General features: G+C 45.7%; 1 protein-coding gene across 2 annotated transcripts in view; it reads right to left on the bottom strand.

Moving 5' to 3' along the window:
- Window positions 1-22,595, bottom strand: part of dop (microtubule-associated serine/threonine (MAST) protein kinase dop) — a 297,922-nt gene that overhangs the window by 234,374 nt on the left and 40,953 nt on the right. For both annotated transcript variants that reach the window (XM_075672078.1, XM_075672079.1), the window contains exon 2: window positions 8,295-8,766. In XM_075672078.1, the coding sequence (XP_075528193.1) occupies window positions 8,295-8,570 (276 nt within the window). In that variant the 5' untranslated portion in view covers window positions 8,571-8,766. The remainder of the gene's footprint in view (window positions 1-8,294; window positions 8,767-22,595) is intronic.

The raw sequence follows: 22,595 nt of genomic DNA, 5'->3' as shown, positions 1-22,595 counted from the left end.
ATTTTTTTAAAGTCCACAAATAACGATGTTAACTATAGTCATGAAAGCTGTTCTAAAAAAATAAAGTACTCTTAAAAACAGCGTTCTTTTCCAAACTCGCTCGATATGTACCTCGACGGAATAAAAGTAAACTTTGACTGATTTGAAAGTGGAGGAAAAGATAAGCTGACGCAGGTGGGGACCGAACCGCGTCTGCTTCCGCATATAACGTGGGCGGTGCTTCAGCTACCGCTGCTGTTATCTTCTCGCGCAGTTCCGAGAACTGGAGTCCTTCTACTCCTGGTCGGCCATACTCGGTGCGTGGAAGGCTGGAAGAAGTACGATGACCGAAAAGAAGAAGAAACTAGGCCAAAGCTCTGCACCGTTAACTCCCGAAAGTACGCGACAGTATACTTAGAAGTTAGGATGTGACGATCGCGTGACGTCTCGGCATCTGCACATGCGTGAGTCACCGGCGACCCTGCGTGCCCTCATCGATCAATGTGGAGTTTCCCTACACACATCGCAACTCTTACAAACGTGTCGTTTCGTTCGCACCATAACGTGCTCGAGTACTCTCAACACACCTCGAGTTTTCTCGGTTAGATAGCTCCAAAGTGAGTTAAGTACGCCTAAAGGGATGATGATGATGATGATGATGATGATGATGATGATTATGGTGGTGGTGGTGGTGGTGGTGGTGCTGCTGCTGCTGCTGCTGATGATGATGATGATGATGATTATGATGATGTACCAAAGGATGGAAAGACGCTCGATTCTGCAAACCGTGAGGCAGCACGGCGAACAGTCGCCAGGGGAGAGGGAGTGGGAAGTGAAACATGATAGAGAGAGAGGAAGTATGTGGCCTAACAGACTCCGCTAAAGAAATGCGTGACCGATGGTGGGATTAGAGTGCACTGCCTTCGGGAGCGGCCCAGACTTTCCGTTGGGATGTACCTCCAAAGCGGGGTGAAGTTCGTCCATATAACTACCTATACCATATCGTAACTGCTGGTGTAAAGCGTTCACAGCTACGCCATTGTTCACGTGCAGTTGTTTCTGCGATTTTTCCTTGCACGAGAACACAATAACACTAGCGGCACACAAACGTTTTGAAGCACAACGTAACCCGCCGTGGTTGCTCAGTGGCTATGGTGTTGGGCTGCTGAGCACGAGGTCGCGGGATCGAATCCCGGCCACGGCGGCCGCATTTCGATGGGGGCGAAATGCGAAAACACCCGTGTGCTTAGATTTAGGTGCACGTTAAAGAACCCCAGGCGGTCAAAATTTCCGGAGTCCTCCACTACGGCGTGCCTCATAATCAGAAAGTGGTTTTGGCACGTAGAACCCCAAATATTATTACTATTAAGCACAACGTAGTTGCAGAAAGCGTCCGAAAGTGGCGCGACCAGCGTCGCTCTACAGCCGTCCGCGACTCCGATAACTCGGTTACCAGAACTCAGTAATCCGTGAAGGGTTACACGCAGTGCCGCCACGTGAAAAGAAGTAATTTAAAACGAAGTTCTCGCCGCCACTGATCCAGCGCTCACTATAACGCCAGTTGTACAATGTGCCGTCTTTGCAGTAGTGACACGAATACAATGACCTCTGATATTCTTGGCGCAGTGGTTGGCTTGAAAATTTACAGGGCACAAATTTACAGGGCGTTTCAATCTTCAGATTTGGATGGGCCCAACGTGACACAACATTTGGTACCTGAAGTCTGAAAGCGTTCATTGTGCTTCGGGCTATGCTTAAGCCCTTAACCAAACCTTCCTAACCACCCCCGACAAAAAGAAAGATAAGAACAGGCCATACTGCTCGCTGCTCGTGCACAGTAAAAACAGATCGCGCACTTCCAGTGATCTATTGAAATAGTAGCAGATTTCGCAGAAGGTGTCAGAAAACCCAAATAATATCGCATAAGATCTGCAACCGCCCATTGACAAATTCTTCATCTGTAATTGCTTTCTTTCAAGTTTGTTTTGCTCTCCTGCAATAGTTCCTAATTGGATTGGAAGTATGTAAATAAATAAATAAATAAATAAATAAATAAATAAATAATATTAAACATATAAAATTAAAGAGAACGTTAATTTCGCTGTCTCTTCTTCTGAAATTGTACCCGCCGTGGTTGCCCAGTGGCTATGGTGTTGGGTTGCTGAGCACGAGGTCGCGGGAACGAATCCCGGCCACGGCGGCCGCATTTCGATGAAGGCGAAAACGCCCGTGTACTTAGATTTAGGTGCGCGTTAAAGAGCCCCGGGTGGTCGAAATTTCCGGAGTCCTCCACTAGGGCGTGCCTCACAATCAGAAAGTGCTTTCGGCACGTAAAACCCCCCCATATTTTAATAATAAATTCTTCTGAAATGCGGCAAAACTCGGCAGATTCCGAATCTTTCTCACTGAATAACTAAAGATTTGAAGACAGAAAGTCAGTAGCTGTGGCCGCACTGGTTGTAGACATCGGGAGAAGCCAAGGGTATCTGCTGATCGGAGGCTAGGCGACACGCAGATGTCGCGGGTGCTGCGCGCGGATATATGTTGACACGGGGCGCGCGCAGTGCCGGCGGCTTCGGCCCAATCAAAACACGCCCGCGGAAAGGCGGGAGGCGGCGAAGCCACGGGAGAGTTTGGAGAGCGTCTAGCTACGTACGGCGGGGGGGCATTAAAATACGCTTCCCTTAGCCAGCACGGTTGGCGGTTTCCGGTCGCGGTGGCCGCCGATATCGCCGGAAGCACCACACGCGCACGGCAAGGCGCACGTTTCTTTTTCCCGGCTCCCTGGAACAAGTGTGCGTGAACTCCTACGACTGCTTCATATGTGCGAATATATTTTTCTTCTAATATAGGTTGGCGAAATCTAATGGCCACAACACGAACACAAAACAGGCAATGACGCGCTCTCCTCGTTGTGCGTGCGTGCGTGCGTGCGTGTGTGTGTGTGTGTGTGTGTGTGTGTGTGTGTGTGTGTGTGTGTGTGTGTGTGTGTGTGTGTGTGTGTGTGTGTGTGTGTGTGTGTGTGTGTGTGTGTGTGTGTGTGTGTGTGTGTGTGTGTGTGTGTGTGTGTGTGTGTGTGTGTGTGTGTGTGTGTGTGTGTGTGTGTGTGTGTGTGTGTGTGTGTGTGTGTGTGTGTGTGTGTGTGTGTGTGTGTGTGTGTGTGTGTGTGTGTGTGTGTGTGTGTGTGTGTGTGTGTGTGTGTGTGTGTGTGTGTGTGTGTGTGTGTGTGTGTGTGTGTGTGTGTGTGTGTGTGTGTGTGTGTGTGTGTGTGTGTGTGTGTGTGTGTGTGTGTGTGTGTGTGTGTGTGTGTGTGTGTGTGTGTGTGTGTGTGTGTGTGTGTGTGTGTGTGTGTGTGTGTGTGTGTGTGTGTGTGTGTGTGTGTGTGTGTGTGTGTGTGTGTGTGTGTGTGTGTGTGTGTGTGTGTGTGTGTGTGTGTGTGTGTGTGTGTGTGTGTGTGTGTGTGTGTGTGTGTGTGTGTGTGTGTGTGTGTGTGTGTGTGTGTGTGTGTGTGTGTGTGTGTGTGTGTGTGTGTGTGTGTGTGTGTGTGTGTGTGTGTGTGTGTGTGTGTGTGTGTGTGTGTGTGTGTGTGTGTGTGTGTGTGTGTGTGTGTGTGTGTGTGTGTGTGTGTGTGTGTGTGTGTGTGTGTGTGTGTGTGTGTGTGTGTGTGTGTGTGTGTGTGTGTGTGTGTGTGTGTGTGTGTGTGTGTGTGTGTGTGTGTGTGTGTGTGTGTGTGTGTCCGTAAAACATGCTACGATGCAAGACAAACTAGTTATTTATTTACGTTAGTTTCAACGCCCGTGCAAGGGCGTTATAGAGGAGAGTTGTGAAACGGGAAGAACAACAACGAGGTACGACGAATTAAGTAAACAATGTCACATATTCGTAATTCCTAACTAAACGATGCTAGCCAATGCCTAGCGGTAGAGTGCGTTATAAACAATGGCGGTCCAACTAACAGTCCATCGAGAGAAATTCTTTAAATCAAGATACTCACAATTTTTATTGTAAGCAAACGCCAGATCCAGTTTAGTTTAGCATAGTATCATTTCAAAAACAAAAGTCCATATGCGCTTATTTAGCGGTAAAGGGCGTTGGTTGCTAGTGAAGAAACATGAAGGTCGGAATTCTCCTCCACCTTGAATTTCTTGCCAACATCGGAACGTCATTGTGACGTCAGAGATTTCAATCTGTCGCTTCGCGCGCGATCGGGTCGCTTTCCTGCATTGGGTCATGGATTCATATAGGACGTAGTCTATTCTCTGTTTATCGATAAGAAATCGACTGCACAGTCCTGAGCAGACGCCTACAGAGTCCGTGACGCCACGAAGAGCTGATGCGGGGAGTTCAACATGGCGTCGTCTACTATCCTCCGCTTTTTGCGTCTATTCTACGCACGCCTCCTCTCATTGTAAGCATTACCTTTTGTTTAATTTATTTCGTCTTTCTTCTGTTGCCGAGGGAACATTCAAGAGTGCAGTTTAGCTTTGTGTTCTAGCTTCTTCAGCGCCTGAAAAGAATTTCGACAAACTGATGAACAGTGCATATTCTTTTCAAAGCTGCATTCACTTTGCCATTATTTTCTTTAAAATATAACACCCAGAATTCCTGTAGCGCTCTTACTGCTCTTGTTTAAAAAAAAATATGGCCCAAGCAATGGTTCCTTTCGAGCAGCACAAACCAAGCTCAGAGGTTACGCTTTTGCAGGGTGCATGTGCCAACGGCAATCGCAAAGCAGGAAACACGTCATGGACGCCATGTTTTGAACGTCACCTCTTGCTAAGAAGCTTGAAGTGAGCGGGACAAATTTTATTGAAAAACTAGTGTATTATCCGTCACCCCCGTGCTCGCTGACGCTCAATTTATTCGCAGCTCCGTGCACAGACACTAGCGCCTTCTGCAACGTTAACGCCTTCTGCAACGTTAACGCCTTCTGCAACGCTAACGCCTTCTGCAACGCTAACACCTTCTGCAACAAGCAGGCGCAACAGAAGCCCCACGACGTTTGCGAGCGAAACCTCCTCGTTTCGCCGTTGCACGTCGTTTTGGGCGATCCTAGAGATAAAGTATGCACACAGAGGCAGCCAGTTGCAGAACGCTTTTCAATAACTTGTCCCAGTTTCTCGGCAAAAAAAAACAAAAACAAAAGAAAGCAAGAAAAGAAGCGAGCATTCGCACGATCGTAAAGCGCCAGGCCATCAACTCCGTCCGGATCTGGCGCTTCTGGTATTCAGCGCTTTCATTTTGCATGAGGCTCGCCATATGCTGACGAGAGCCCCGTGGGTACTACTGGTGGTACGTTTCCCTTAAGGCACCGTTCTTTCTTTTTTTTTTTTGTACTTCTGTTTTAAAACTCTACGCCGTATGAAGTCTTTTGTGGCTATTCCGCGCCTAGTTGGAGGGGAATAGTTCAATATATATAGGAAATAAGATATTTAAAAGACGGCTCGAGGCCTACTTGGGGAAAGTGGGTAAATGAAGGAGAGATCTCGCGTAGTGAGGCTCACATACAAAATATTCAGATGCCGCTCTTATAGCCCCGCCTCTTGATGCTTCTCACCGGAACCCACAACGCCGAAGTTCCATAGCGAGTTAGGTGCATCTACAGAGATAGCCCACAGTCGGACATAGCCGAAGTATAGCAGTGCATGGTACACCGACTTGCCATATCAATCTTTTTTTTCGACGCTCACGCGTACCTGCGAACTTTAAGATTCCTAAAAATTTCAGCGGACACGACACCGAGAAGGGTGGAGAGGGGGACCGCGCCAATTTCCTTTTTTTTTAAAGCTTGCCCGCAGCGCACGCCTTCTTGCAAGATACGTACGAGCGTTCTTAAGAATAATTTACCTTTATAGACGCTGCACGCGAGCAGCATCAATCTCGGAGAAGGAAATCGACCATCAGAAGACTCTCAGAGGAAAGTGCGGTGATAGACGAGCGAAACATTTTCGAGAACAGAGTTTATTTCTAGCAATACCCGACGGAATGTTCGTGAAATTGTAAAATGGAGACCAAATTCGTAAACATTGAAGAAAAAGAGGGAAATATGCCAATTTGGCAGGCACGAGTTCGGCTAAAATTTAGCCACCAGTTGGCCTAAAGTTAGTTAGGAAACCCGGCCCTGTATACGTAACCCATACAAACAGTTCGTAGACTATATATAATTGGCATAGTAGTTTTCGTCGACTAATGAGTAAAAGCTCACCAAACAACGCCACGCCTTTGTCTGCGAACTTTTACAACTTCGTCGCAAAAATACCCGATTTTTTAGAGCAACTTTGCGACGGTCGCGGTGACACCATTTTGTTTTAAAATATGTTTCTTTTGACTCGATCATATTCAAAAGAATACAAAAACGCCCACCTACCGATTTTTCGGAGGCCGAATTTCGGAACCGTTCGTTTACTCCGACTTACTAGAGGAAACACCACCCCTTTAGTGTAGCCAACACATGATGGCAACCAAAATTTCCGACACCGTTCCGTAAATATTTCATAAAATCTTCAAGACAATTTTCTTTCATGAAAATTTCGTCCGTGGCGAAGATCATTCTTCCTGTGACTGTAAAGATTGGTGACTATTTACAGTGTTCCTACAGAACAAAGCCAGTGATTTTCTTATTGCACAGTTACCTTGAATATATTTAAAAAGTCACTATTTTTCACCAAATTTCCGTATTTTCGGCTGCGGATGGCAATAGACGGAGAAATAAGAAGTCTACCAACTCTACCCGTAAACAGCATATAGAACTCACAAAGCCAGAAGGTTTAGTATAATGAATGCAAAGCCGTCTACAAGACGCCTTCGTTAGACGTCAACAGACCAGGCGTTTTTCAAACGTCTATACACAATCTGTAAAATCTCTATAGACAAAAGAACTATGCCTCGCTCTCCGAATTCGCAATTAACTTTTGCCTCTTTCAGCGGCAAAGATGGCACAGAGCATGAAAAAAGAAAGAAAAGAAAAGATGATTGAAAGTCGGGGGCTTTCTAGGGCTCGTATACGTCAAGCAACTGCGCAGAAGTTCTCGCCAGAAACCAAATAAAAAGGAACCTCGTTAACGAATGGTCGCTTTAAGACCGAACCATCAAAGTGAACTCGTGCGCGCGTTCTAGGCAAATAGAACTTGGAAGAGATCTTCTTTTTTTATTTTCGTATACACATTTTATTTTCAGTGTCCGCATGTTCCCGGCGTTGAGAATGAGCAGTAAGTCGGATAAATTAGACGGGCCTGCGATCTACATCCAATTAGAGCGCTGCGGTTAAGCGGAATCATCAGCACGAGGCAGACTCCAATTGCCTCATTATTTGAGTGCGACGTGAGACGCAGAAGTGCTCTCATTAGAAAACCTGTTGGACCGCGTTGAATGCAATCCGCAGTATACTTGAGCAGAAAAGTCTAATTCAGCTGTATGCTGAACACACGACGTATTCTTTTCTTTCTGTATTTTTTTTCGTTCTTTATTTATTTATTTTACATGTGGGGAATTCTCGTACGCCGCGAACTCCATCTCGTGTGCAATCGCTCTCCATGTTCGCAAGTTTCTCTAACCAAACCCCAAATGCTCTAAACTGCAAGTAATGCTCCTCGTAATACAATTACCACACTCTTGAACATATCTTACTCGTTTACAAGACTTTAATATAGCCAGAAGGGCAGTCTTACTGAATACAAGGCTGTCTACAAGACGTTTCTTTCAGACGTCGGTAAGACGTTTTGTATATTACTCTAATTATTATCGCATTTCTTTTTTTTTTGTTATAATTTTCTGTCTTGCGTACTCTGCCTATTTATTCTATGCATGTACCATGCTTTACTGCTCTGATGCTGCTGCTTTGACTTGTTATCGATCATAATCGATTTCAAACAAGGGACGTCAATACAGTCTCTGACTGCGAAACCTCTTTTTGTATGCTAATGAGCTACCTGCGACGTTATCAAACCTTTAATAACAAATTCTGTTTCGATTGTTTTACTATATTATTATTATTATTATTATTATTATTATTATTATTATTATTATTATTATTATTATTATTATTATTATTATTATTATTACTGCCCCTTCCGGCCCGCTCACTTCTCTGCCCTACCACCATCGGCAAGAGGTGTTAAGCCATTGTTATATGGAGCGCGACAACCACCTACACTATAGCGAATAACTTACGTGCCTTCACCATAGCGTCATCTATTGTCCCGGCAGTGCCAGTGCACGCAAACACGGGGGAAGGCGAAAGGGGGGGGGATGGAGACGCATTTACAACTGCCAAGGACGCACAGGCGCACGGGGACGTGTCACCTCCAACCACTCACCCCGAAGTCGGCCGTGCGGCATCCGCTCGCCCTCCGTGGCCTGGACACGTGCTGGTCCGAGCTGACGGGCACGTCGATGCTGGCTCGTCGCCGCTGCAGCTGAGGCTGAAGCTGCAGCTGCTGCTGAGGCTGAAGCTGCAGCTGCGCGGGCTGCGGGTCCGGCTGGTGGTGGTGTCCACGCTTAGAACGGGGCTCGGGTCGTTCCTGCTGCTGCTTCTGCTGCTCGCGGTTCGGGCCCTGGCCCCCACCACCGCCGGCGCCTGCGGCCGTGGCCATTGTGTTGGCGGCACAACCGAGCGCCCTTGTCCTCGAGTTCGGGCCTGCGGCCGGCCGAGCGGGTGAGGAACCGAACGCGACGACGCCTCAGAAGCGAGGAGACACTCGGCTCAAGAAGCGCCGGGTCTTAGCGCGGCCTCCTCCGGATGCGTGGCGATTTCGACGCGCCGCAGACAAGGCCTCGGCACGACGCGACCTGCGAACACGGGAGAAGGAAAAGAGAGAGGGGGGGAGGTGTCGCATTCAGGTGATGCCCAACCACAGTTCCACATCGAGGAAAATTAGAACAACTCGTTCGCCTTTACTTCTGACCATCGCGAGTATGTATTTGCGCATAAAAAGAAGACAATTTTATTCTCTTTTTTCAATGTTACGTACAGCATCCAAACATACATCGCCACGTCAGGAGGGAGGATAAAGGCTGTATATGCCTGACGAGGCCTCTCCTCTTCGTGGTGAAAAACAGTGCATTTGAGACAACAAAGTTTCTTCTAAAGTAACATTAAAATCACACAAAGAAGAACATCCAAAAGAAGCAATGAAACGCTATTTGAGCTATAAATCACAACTGAAAGCTTTTTCCAGCGTATCAAAAAACGCTGCATCGGCTACGCGTTTAATTTCCCGTAATTATACAAGAAGTTCGAGGTATCCAAACAGCGTAGCATATTGTACGATACACTGGGCATTACAAAGTGAACGTGACACTAAAGAGAGCAATAAATTCAGCTGTATTATTAAATCGCTCAGCTACTATAAAAAAGGAGCATTAAAATAAAAAAGGACACCTTTACATGGTGAAGAAGTCATTATGAGCACGGTAGCGCGAGAGAAGACGATCACAAGAAAAGAAACCGGCGCACTGTGCCATCAAGCCAGAAAACTAGACAAGGACGAAAGAGGCGACGCCACCTCAATGTTCCCGCACTATCTCGCAGTGACGTCACAGATTTTGACGGCGTCCGCTAGGGCCTAGTTAATTTTTCTATCGTTAATACATCGGATTTTGAAAAACCAGACTACGGAAGCAGGGAAGTTTCGAGCACTGCTACCAGCCGCGCTGCAATAATGGCCTAAATACGAGAAAAAAAAAAGAAAAAAAAGGAAATCAATGATGTTACACTGACCTATAGACGACAGGCTTCAGCGCGAAATCTACAAAAAGAAAAAAGAAAGAAAAAAGTGTGGCCTTAAGTTTTCTCTTGTAGTGATAAACCTCCTGGCACGATATCGACAAAAATAGAGAAGTTTCCAGTAGGATACTGCATCAGTCTAAGACTGAAGCATAGCGTGTCTTTTATAGGTTCGGATTGCTGGATATTAAGCTAAGAATATGCAATTTAGTTACGCTGAAAGCCGGCTTTCACGTTCAGGCTTAGCGTTACAGTCGCATCTTGTGTGAGAGCGCAAAACGTTTGACAGTGAGAGAAGAAAATAAATGCACGAAGAGCCAATTAGACCCGCGCTTGTCCAGTGTGTTTCCTTCTTCGTCCGTTGTCGTTTGCGCGGTTAAAATATGCATTCAAATTAGACCCCCTCCTCAAAAAAAGAAAGTTTCACCTTTCGCCTCTTGCATCATCCTGTGTTTGTTGGGGCCGTCTAACCTAACCATCTTCGAAAACACAAAATCGGCTTTGCCTTTTATAATTTAACGTTCTGCAATTAGTGTTGCCATTTTAGCGATTTTGTCGCTAGATTTAGCGACTTTCTTGTGTCTTTACCGTCAAAGCTTTATATTCAGCGACCGACGACGTTTCTGCCGACTTGAATTAACAATTGGCGACATTTTGCCTAGTTCGAAGTTAAGAAAGTCGCTTCAAGAACGGCCTTCTAAAATGCAGTTCGTTATTCAAAAGCTATGTGTAAGTGGCCGAGATTAGCTACACGACGCATAGGTTCCACGAGCGACGGTAGCGACGGTTTCCTTCACATCGTAATTATTGTGCTTTTCAGAACAGTGGTCAGTCAAAAACTTCAAACTGTCTTCATAAATCTGACGTGTTGCGTGTGCGTGCGTGCGTGCGTGCGTGCGTGCGTGCGCGTGCGTGCGTGCGTGCGTGTGTGTGTGTGTGTGTGTGTGTGTGTGTGTGTGTGTGTGTGTGTGTGTGTGTGTGTGTGTGTGTGTGTGTGTGTGTGTGTGTGTGTGTGTGTGTGTGTGTGTGTGTGTGTGCGCGCGCGCGCGCGTGTGCGCGCGCGCGCGCGCGCGCGTAAGATAGCATAAGAAGCCAACAAACAAGGACACCAACGACAACATAGGGCAAAGTACTTGTACTTGCTAATTGAATTACAGAAATGGCAATGAAGGTGGATGAAGAAACAACTTGCCGCAGGAGGGGGAACGATCCCACGTCTTCGCATTACGCGTGTCATGCCCTAACCAGATGAGCTACCGCGGCGCCGTTTCCCCTTCCACTTTCTTGTGTATTTATGCTTTTTACTACTAGAACTAGCCTTGGGAGTGTTAACCAGCACCACCACTCACAAACCTTGGCGGCGTTTATGGAACATCTTTCCTGCCGCAGGCGTCACGAGCACGTGATCTTTTTTGGGGAAGACAACTGGTGAATAAACCCACACATGGTATCTGAAGGCATCAATGTTGCCGGATTCGGGACCATCGTTATGTAATGAACAAGATGGGGGTTAACTGAGGACTCCAATTTTTATTGATCACATAACGAAAAGTCAACAAAGACACCAAGGACAGCATAGGGGAAATTACTTGTACTCAATTATAGAAAGGGGCTTAACCGAGGGGCCGGATTTTTATTAATGATATCATGAGAAGCCAACAAACAGACACCAATGAGGACAACATAGAGGAAATTATTTGTACTTAATCATTGAAAGGGGATTAACCGAGGGGTCCGATTTTTATTAATCATATTATGAGAAGCCAACAAACAAAGAGACCAAGGACAACATAAGGGAAATTACTTGTACTTAATAATTGAACCTTTGGTGTCCTTTGTTTGTTGGCAGCCGGTGAATAATACTGATCGGCTGTATAGAAAGGCGTAGGATATCGGAGCGCGGCTGATCTCGTTAACGCGAACATAAAAAAAAAGTCGCTTTCTTTTTCTCACGATCTTCAGACTATAGTCACTACTTCACGGTGCCTTTCAGGCAGATATCAAGGGCGCCAGCTTAGTATTTAACCTGCATAAATTAAGCTCGCGGGTAATTGTCATCGTCCATCCTGCCAATCACACGCCGCGAATGAATTTACTTCTCCTATCACGAACGTCCAGAACCAGAAAATTTCGGGGATACAGCATATTATCTAAGCGATTTTCAGTGCTATAGAAAAACTGTGTAGGTTATCTGCGTTCTTCTGAATCGCGCTGGATTCTAAAACTTACAATCTGAAAGTAAACGCAGGGATATAAGTTGTCGCACGCGTTACGTAAATGTATCCGTAGGACAACAATACCGGTTTAGAAAGGGTTATTTGGCATCTACTCGGATAATTGAAACCGTCCGTGATATCGCATTGGCAGAAAAATGGTTACCAAACTGGCGCAATTTTCATGGATTTCCGCACAGTATTTGACAACGTTTCCCACAAGACTCTGCTTAATAAATTAAACGAAAGACTCCAAAATACGCAATTGATAACCTAGATGGTTGTAAACTTACCGAAGAAATCGGCAGCAATATGTTGTTTGCAAAGCCTACTCTTCAGAACGACTTTCAGTAGACTATCGTCCCAGAATGGTGCGCACTTGAGCCGCTTTTAACACGATAGCGTTAAGGAGCTTGTGTCGCAGAAAAGCCGGTGTCGTCGGCGTCGGTGTCGGCGTCCGCGGCGTTGGCCGTGAGCGATAAATCACGGCAGGCACTTCATAAATAAAAAGCAACTTCCAAGATGGGCTGGGTGGGAATCGAACCAGGGTCCCCGGAGTGTGAGACGGAGACGTTACCACTGAGCCACGAGTTTTTTTTTTCTCTATTTAAATAAAAAAAACTGAGCCACGAGTTCGATGCTTGAAAGCGGTACAAAAGCGCCTCTAGTGAACGCGGTGTTGCCCTAGAAACGAGCTGTTTCTAAGGCTCAGGCGTGCGTCGCTTGCTCAGGCGCACATTTCGTTGTCGCGCCGAACGCCGCGTTGCTCGACGCTCACCGCGTCCGATGCGGGACGCGTAGTCGCTGCGCCGTAGCCCATTGTCTTACACCCCTCGGCGGGTCGACGGGAACGCTATCGCGTTCCACTCTTGAAGGCGAAGCTTAAGCGTCCTCCAATTTTTTATTTCTCATATTCATCATTAGCATAGTAACACGTATACTTCAGTCAAAATTAAATTGTACGCTGATGATTGCGTTATTTACTCGGAAATCATAAGTGCTTCTGACCGACGAAAGCTGAATCAGGACTCGCAGAAGACTATTGAATGGCGTCAATTTTGGCAAACAGAAACCAAATTAGAGAATGCTGCTTTTATGACTATTACACTGAAACGAAGAACTTTGAAATTTAGCTATCGTGAAAGCAATTTCCTTCTTGCTGAAACAATTATCTTTAAATACGCAGGGCATCGGATCAATTAGTAACACCCTTCATCGGTAAAAGCACACTGAACACGCTACAGCTGATCCAAACCGGAAACGGTTCTTTCCCAGAAGAACTTTAATATCATGAACCCCTGCTGTTCGGTTGCTAGCCAGTCAAACTGTTGTCTCATCAATAGGAGACTATGCTTCTATAATCTGGCATCACTTTATTCAAACCGATATTCTCAAAATAGAGGTGGGAAAAGGCTGGTTCGGTCCAGCTACGTGGCATTTGCATATTTTTCAAGTTTGGCTCTAGTTACGTGAAACACCCTGTGCATATATATATATATATATATATATATATATATATATATATATATATATATATATATATATATATATATGGGAATGCTCCTGTGGGTAATCTATTTACTTTAGACGTATAGAAACGGACGAATGTGCAAATCGTTTATTTTCTTCCAACGTTTCGGCTGGGGTCCAGCCTTCGTCACGAAAACACACACACACCCTAGTGGAAAGATAGTTGGTACGCCACTGCCCCGAACGCAAACACTGACAATATGGCCGGAATAAGAGTGTCCACTGTGTCACCTCCGTTCTCTGCGCCATCCACACGCAATCTCACGCGTCGTCGCCCGCTATAAGATCGGTGCGGGAACACCTGCTGGGATTTCGCCATACATTCGGAAAAGCGAAAAAACAAAACGAAACTATAAGAAAGCAACGGCTGCAGCACCGTACACCTTTAGCTGTACACTTTCTTTCTTGAGCCCTTTTCTAATCCAGGCAAGGTACTTTTGACAGCGCATTTCGATGCGTCCAACCTGAAGTTCAAGTAAAGAGACGGTCACCGACGATAGTATTCGATTCCAATGCCGTCGAGCGTGAAGCCAGCGTTTTTCCAAATCGGCCCACCCCATTTTTCTTTCCTTCTTTCTTTGTTCCTTCCTCTCTTTCTTTCGATTTCGGCGACCAAAGCGAAGAAGAAAGAAAGGTTTGCAACAAAGTTGGCTTTGGAGAGATTTTGTTCGAAGCCTCCCTGAAAATGTTCTCGCTTGTTTTGCTGGTTGTGCTTGCGTTTTTCTTTACATTTATGCCATTCTTCTATCCCTTCGCGTCAAGCGGCGGACACTGAGAGGCAGGGACGAAAAGAACACGGTTAAGAGCTTCACTGGACTTTTCATGAGTCCAGCACGCTTGGTAGAGTAGTTCCCGAAATAGGCTTGCAGCTAGGTGGACGAGACTCTTTTCGAAAACCGCAGCACAAAAGAGAAGAAAAAAAAATGAAGAAAAAATGGCGCGCTACTCCTTAGACAGTTGGCGCGAACGGCGAATGTCTGGCGTTACAGCGAAGGTGTGACCGCCTCCGTTGCCGACAACGGTGTAATACGTATTATCGTTTACAGTGCACAGGGCTGCAGATGGCGCACGCGTGTACGGCATTGGCAATGCTGGTAGCGATTTAATGCGACGCTTTGTCCAGCCACAGCGCGCCAAAAATGATTTTGTTACGTGGTTGTTCTGGTCGAAGGAAGAAGGCAAAAAAAAAAAAGAACATTACGTTAAAAGGAAGCTTTACGTCGGGGCTAAACTTGGCATGTTAGTACATTCTAAACAACAAGAAAAACTCATATTTGGATACTCCCATACATGTGACCCGCTGACATGATATCATTGAACATGCCGCCGGAGCAATTCGAATGAAGTTTATTGTATCTGAGAGGGAAAGCTTAATTCTAGCGACTCTACAGGATGCAGAAGTTTTTATTCAGGGCCTCAAACATTTAAAAAAGTTTGAAATCGTTAGTAACTTTTAGAAAGAGAATTAATCCCAACATTACCAACCCGTAACTCGGGCACCAAAAACTGATAATGCCGTACTGTAAGCCGAGCCTTTGAGAGCATGCGTGAATTGATAACATACGTGAAATTGTTATAGTTTACGTCTAGGAGGGCTTTGCGAAAGGCCTACTCAGAAAACTTTGATATATTTCAGAGCGGTGCATGTGTAAAAACATCATTTTTCTTTTGCTTTTGATACTTCATTATATGCAGTTTACGTAAATTTTACACGTGAACCAGAATATGTCGAACCTGCATATAACGAATTATTGTGTATAACGAACAGCTGTAAGATCCCCTTGAAATATTTTGTATAAAAAATTATATATCGAAGAATATATCGAATTATTTAGCGATCTCCTTGGAGTTCGACATATCAGGGTTCGCCTGAATATAGTTTTCTTTATTGCTGGTTAACAAAGTTCTAGCTTCACGTTTCAGATGTCTTTTTTCTGCGACATTCAAGAATGTTTCTTCAAAAGGCGGTTGTTTACCAGTACTTGTTTTTCGATGATGAGACAGATGCGACATAAAAGAAAGATTTTCAGACACATTGCAGTTCGGCAAAATGCCACGAGATGTCGCCACCAGAGTTACTACGTACTGCCACCCACGTATCCGGTAGATTCGCATTCCACAATCACGCTTACGGTAATGCGTTTGCGGAGAAGCTGAAACACGATCATAGACTGCATTAGACTGTCTGGGAACTATTTTTGCTACGAAACAACGAAAACATCGGACGGTGACGATAATTATTTCCACTGGCACTCCCTCCGTAACGGGACGGCGACAAACACATGCATAGCAGTCTAGCATTTTGCTTATCTCCTCGATATTTCAATCTTAATTAAAACCTATATATCCAGATATAGTACAGTCACCTATGCCTGTAACGGCTCCTATTCTATCAATCTCGTCTCTCTTTTTTTTTCTTTTTTTTTTCGCCAATACTCCAACCGTCTTTTGCTTAGCCTGTCTACTGACTGGTTAATGCTTCCATCTGCTTTGAATCCTGGCGCGCCTGGAAGGCGGACATTTTCTACGGGTCTTGCTGGGTGAATACCCTGGCATTTCATTAAGGGCGTGCGAGTCGTTCGCGGACTCGTATGTGAGCGACTGTCGCTGCCCACGTCAGCAGTTGAATAGAAGGCGGTGTAGTTGCCATTTTAGTTTTGTTTCCTGCTGTTGATCCCAAGTATCTATAGGACGTCTTCACAGCAAGGCGGAGGCCTGAACTGATCAACAGTGGTCGAGCAAGGAATGGCGCCGAAGCTAACGTGTAAACTATAACCATATATATATATATATATATATATATATATAACCATATAGGCAAAACGTAGCGACGCCCCTAGTTCGACAGCCCCTATTCGCTAGTTGGACCCAGCGTCATAATGTATGCCTTCATCAGCGCCCTGCGCCTCGGACTCGCTGTAGTGGCTTAGTGGCTACGACGCGTTGCGTTTCTAAGCCCGAGAGCGCTGGATCGAACCCCGGCCACGGCGGCCGCATTTCCATGGGGGTGAAATGCCGAAACACCCGTGGCGATTGGGTGCACGTCAAAGGAACCCCGGGTGGTCAAAATTAACCCAAAGTCGTCCCCCATCTACGGTGGCGTGCCTCATAATCGAATCGTTGTTTTGGCACGTAAAACCCGAGAATTTAATTTGTTGCTGCGCCTCAGGTATTCCTGCAAAAGGTATATATTAATACTATCAAGTACAGCCTAAAACTCTATAATAATGTGGCACACTTTGACGCTTACATACGTTTACGACCGGGTAGAAGGAGTGGCGCATATTGAGAGCCCTTATCCCGCACGAGCTCTTCTTCAGAGGAATACTGCAAGGGCGGTTGTTGTTGTTGTTGTTGTTGTTGTTGTTGTTGTTGTTGTTGTTGTTGTTGTTGTTGTTGTTGTTGTTGTTGTTGTTGTTGTTGTTGCACAGTTCCAGAAACGTTGTCAGCTGCAGACAGCCAACGCTTCCGACGCTACACTGTATCCCCTGAAAAGGATCGTTCGAGAATATCGGCCCCCGCGGTCGTCCTATAAATTTCACGCCGAGTAAAGAAAAAAAAAACGGATTCCGCGTTATCAGATCTCGTATAAAGCTTATGAGCGGCAAAGGCTTCGGCTTTCTTAACCATTTACTTTTTCAACATATTTTTTTTTTTTTCGGCCGTCCGACGTAGCGGAAACCCAAGACGCGATCCCGACGATAGCGCAGCCGCCCTGCGCTGTCTCCGATGTCAAAAAACGCCAGCGCTCCTCGTGGCAAGGCCTCAAATAGCGGCCTATTGGATGGCGTTGTGTATAAGCTACGCAACTCAGTTTCCGGGAATAGATAACATTGAAGTTGTTGAGAAAGGCAGTGATTGAATAGATAACATTGAAGTTATTGAGAAGGGCAGTGATTGAGAGAGTAAAATAGTCAGTAATTGAGTAAGTAAGCCAATACGCATAGCTTTAGAAATAGGACCCAAGAGGACGCAATCAACCATGCGTATACAAGAACACAAAAAGCGAAGAAATTAACTTGTATTTTTGGTTACGCAAAAACCGCTTGGGGGCACTATGTCTAAAACTCTTTATAGTGACTGGCGTCTACTAAGTACCGCTGAATTGATTAAATTCTGGGATTTCACCCGTCAAAACCATGATCTGTTTATTGGGCACGCAGCAGCCCGGGACTCTCTCTCTCTCTTTTTTTTTTAATCGCGATAAGCGTTGCGAGATTGGCACGTACTTTCTTCATGATTGCTTTCTATGCGTGCGTGTGTGTGCGTGTGCGTGTGTGTTGGACCCATTATCAGCATTTAGATACGGGTCGAAACACTTCATGTAGTTACAATGTACAATATAGGTCAAATGAAAAAACGTATTTGGCCACCTTGGGGATCTTTAACGTGCATCTAAGTGCACAAGCGTTTTTAGATTTCGTCCTTAGCAAAATATGGTGAGTGAGTGAGTGAGTGAGTGAGTGAGTGAGTGAGTGAGTGAGTGAGTGAGTGAGTGAGTGAGTGAGTGAGTGAGTGAGTGAGTGAGTGAGTGAGTGAGTGAGTGAGTGAGTGAGTAAATTAGTGAGTGAATGAAAATGAGGGTGTGTGGTTAAACATGTGAGAGAGTGAACATGTGAATGGGTGAGTAAATTAGTGAGTGAATGAGTGGTTGAACATGTGGGTAGGTGGGTAAATGAGCGAGTGAACACGTGGGTGGGGGGTAAATTAGTGAGCGAATGAATGAATGAACATGTAGGTGGGTGGGTAAATGAGTGAGTGAGTGTGTGAGTGAGCGAATGAGTGAGTGAGTGAACGTGTGGCTGGGTGAGTAAATTAGTAAGTGAATGAAAATTAGGATGTGTGATTAAACAAGTGAGTGAATGGTTGAACATGTGGGTGGGTGGGTAAATGAGTGAGTGAATGAACATGTGGGTGGTTGAGTAAATGACTCAACACGTGGGTAGGGGGTAAATTAGTGAGTGAATGAACATGTAGGTGGGTGGGTAAATGAGTGAACTAGTGAGTGAATGAACGTGTGGGTGGGTGGGTGAGTAAGCGAGCGAGTGAATTAAAATGTGGGTGGGTGAGTGAGTGAGTGAGTGAGTGAGTGAGTGAGTGAGTGAGTGAGTGAGTGAGTGAGTGAGTGAGTGAGTGAGTGAGTGAGTGAGTGAGTGAGTGAGTGAGTGAGTGAGTGAGTGAGTGAGTGAGTGAACGTGTGGTTGGGTAAATTAAGAGTGAATGAAAATGAGGGTTTGTGGTTAAACGAGTGAGTAAATTAGTGAGTGAATGAGGGAACGAACATGTGAGTGGGTAGATAAATGAGTGAGTGAATGAGTGAACGAATATGTGGGTGGTTGAGTAAATGAGTTATAGAATGAGTGAGTGAACACTTGGGTGGGGGTAAATTAGATAGTGAATGAAAATGTAGGCGGGCGGGTGAGTGAGTGAGTGAGTGAGTGAGTGAGTGAGTGAGTGAGTGAGTGAGTGAGTGAGTGAGTGAGTACTTGACTGGGCAAGAGAGTGACGTGGGTTGGTGGGCAAAGAAGTGAACGAGATAGTCAGCAAGTGATTGAGTGAGCAAGCGTTAACGACAAAGTAGGTAAGCAAATAGATACCGATAACGCACGAAGTCAGTTGCGCCGTTGTGCAGCTTGTCGCCTTCTCTCTCTTCGGCAGGAGTTGGTTGCTGCGCCCGCCATAACAGCGTAACATTGTAGTCTAACGGACGCAAAACAGCGCAGGACGCACACGTTAGAAGTAATGAGGTCACCTTTGCTGTTGCATTTGCCGCAGCACACGTGTGGACTGTGAGCGCACAGTATACTTCCATTGTTTTGGCAGGAATCAGCTATATGCATGCCTGGCTGCAGCGATAATCCGTGCAGGGTATGCTTAACGCTATGAACACTCGGTAAAAAAAAAGCGTACGAACATGCATGCTGTCTGCTAACTGCAAGGACGTGAGAAGTAAGCTTCACGTGCAATGAACGTGCATTCTGCAGCATTTCATATCTCGTATTACCAAAGAAATTCGGTAGGAGGCATGTGGCTAAAAGATCTGTCACAACTACATGTAGCACACGCTTATCACAACCAATTCTTATCTTTAATAAAGGAAACGAGCATGCTCGAGAAACAGTAAACATTGTCTAAGGTAGCACGCAGTGGACTGTATACAATGGCACACTGCCACCAAATATACAAAACGTAACACTACAGCACGTTCCGTAGCGTGAGCTGTGGACGACCACTGCCCATACGGTGTCGGCCGTCCTAAGTGTATATTTTATGTTATGCATATGAGATGACGGACAGAGTCGCGACATGACTCCAAGATATAGGTGGCTCACCACAAAAGACAGCATCCTCGACAGGCAAATGCGCCAATGGAGGAACTGCGAAAACATATAGAAAACGATTCCACCGTAGCAAAACAAGGGTGAAACGTATGCGCAGAAAGATTGGCGATGGCATAAACGGCGCTTCGAGAACGTGAGAAGGCCGCAAAAGTCACGGTCGGAAAGCGGAGATAACTACGGGTAGATAGGGAGCTGAAGCAAGACCCACCACGCACAAATAAAGTGGGCGGGGGTGTAATCTAAACGCGATCCAATACTCAATTACTACGCGAACGAGAAAGAGCGTAAAAAAGAAAGAAGAAAGCAGACGAAAAGTTGGGAATGGAGACGGGAAAGGCCAAGTACTAGTGGCAAGAAGTCGCAGACGTAGACGAAAACAAACAGAGAAGTCATCGGGCAGACGAGAAATGCGTAGTACGCTCCAACGGCTTCGTTTCGCGGGTCAAATGAGGCGAGCTGCGCAGACAGCGACAACAAAAGAACAGACGAAACTTTTTTTTTTTTTTTTTGTAAGGGAGCAGACGACACACTCAAATGTTACTCAAATGTATACGGCGCTGTGCGCCATAGAACACCGCAGGTATACGATTTCAAGAAATGTGTAGCGTTCGAGAAGCTACAGCGCATGCACAGGCCGTTCTTTCCACAGCAGAGATAGACGCCCTAGTTTCGCAAGCAAACGCAGTGTGTATACATGAATACGTAAATATACTTCATATTTCACTTGAACCGAAGTGCGCTCAACTACGCTTCTTCAGTGCCGTCTGCTCCTGCTCTCAAAACCAGACGACGATGAGGCAGCAGACGAAACTGTTACTTGGATTCGCTCATTTCTATTATTGATGTCATACCTATAGGCTCACCCAGCCACAAGTCACGACCGGCTACACATGAGAAAATATTTATATAGAGATTTTCTTTCGACGGAGAGTCCACGATCACTAGGCAAAAAAAAAAAAAAAAATCCAATCGACGTCGTGTTCCCGATGCAGGGCGGTTTACTTACACTGCGACACATGAAGGTCTATATCGCTTATATCGATCATCTCTTCTACCATTACGTATGATCATCTCTACTACCATTATGGTATTTTTTGAGTAGGTTTTCTAACGACACAAACTGGTGAAATTCCGCTAAGGAAACGGTGCCCGGATCCGCCACGGAATCGCCGAGGCCGCACGCATGACTACGTGCCTCACGATTTGGAGCGCAATTTCATGCATTCCAAGGACCTCTCCATTTTCGTAAGCGAACAGGGTTGCTACGCAAAACGTGATCGCCAAGCTCAACGAGCAGAATAAATAGGCAAACGTTCAAAACTTGTTCGGCGTACGTTTTCGGTTCATGATGATACCGTACACGTACAGATATGCAACACCATAAATATTGAAGCTTTATTTCAAGCAGCATATTTTCCATGATGTGGTTTACTCATAGATAGGGTTACAGGTCGACGCTGATGTCAATAGTCGCAAGGCGCGTAACGTATAAAAATTTCACCCAATCACAAAAGCAGCAAGAAGGTGCTCCCATTGTTAAGTCCGCACACATGGTCTTTTATGAGGACAGTATCGTTAAAGCAACCAATTGCAGCTATTACATGTTTTCGATTTCAGGTTGGCGTTATTTTTCATACTTCTATTTAAGGAGTACAGGAACACCTGTGACGATGACGTCAGCGCTAGTAACGCCATCTCGTGACGCTTTCTTCAGCCAAGGCGCGTTAGAAACCTTTTTACGTTGAGCCATTGTACTCGCAGCAAAGAAAGAAAGAAAGAAAGAAAGAAAGAAAGAAAGAAAGAAAGAAAGAAAGAAAGAAAGAAAGAGAAATCCTGGAAAACCTGCTACACGTGCGCTAATGACTGCTGCTGCGACGTCATCGCACGTGCATAGGTAGAACATGATCGCTGCAATTACGGTTCTCTGTACTGTAGTGGACGTCACCGTCACACGGTGGCGCCACCAGCGCTGATGTGCACGCCTGCCTCTCCGGTGTTCCGGCATTCCGCAAACTGAAATCGTTTACGGATAGGCTTAAACCCGCTAATAAAACATTCAGATATAAGACGCACGTGTATTGAAAACGCTGAAAATGAAGCGAATAGCATTCACCACGTTGGCGCATATTCAGTACAGGACAAGGATACAGAAATGAGACCGTCGTAAAGGAATGAGTCAAGCCTGCAAGGACACCGCGTGCATGCTGAAGCCGTATGCGCCAATGATGGCGTTTTGTAGGCTGCTACTTTCTGCCTCGGTGCTTTAATAGTTGCCTTTCTCGGCAAGTTTCCAAACGAGCGCGCAGCCGCCGTTGCGCAGTCGACGGGAGCAACCGTTATGTGCGCGTCTGTATTGCAGCGCCCGTTTCGTATACGATTTTGTTTTAAAAGGCCCAGCGACTCAGTTTCGTAATCGCAGAACGGTGGCTGACACTAATGGACTTTCAGCTGGAAGCGCATTTTCTCTTCCGTAGCTGCATCGAACTCGGCGAATAAAGCCGAGGTAATCCTGTCAAGGCAAAGCTGGGCTTTGCTCGGTGCTGATAGGCTTTCACTGATTACGCGTAAGATCTCTTCTCTGTTTAAAAAAAAAATCTTAATTCTGGAAGCTTAACGACGGCACAGGAAAAAAAAATATCTCCAAGGTCGAAAAGGTTAATGGAGTGAAAGACTTCGGCGCATGCGCGTACAAACGCTTGACCGAAAGTGCAGTCTTTCAATCATGCTTGTTTTCGAAACACTGCCATTCGGTTGGGGTAGAGTAAAACGCAGATTTTGTCCTGATAATTCGAACCTATACATGCATTA

This window comes from Dermacentor variabilis, chromosome 10 (genome assembly GCF_050947875.1).
Source record: "Dermacentor variabilis isolate Ectoservices chromosome 10, ASM5094787v1, whole genome shotgun sequence".
Lineage (NCBI taxonomy): Eukaryota > Metazoa > Arthropoda > Arachnida > Ixodida > Ixodidae > Dermacentor > Dermacentor variabilis.
The sequence above is the reverse complement of the archived record's forward strand: the minus strand, read 5'-3'. Positions and strand labels throughout refer to the sequence as shown.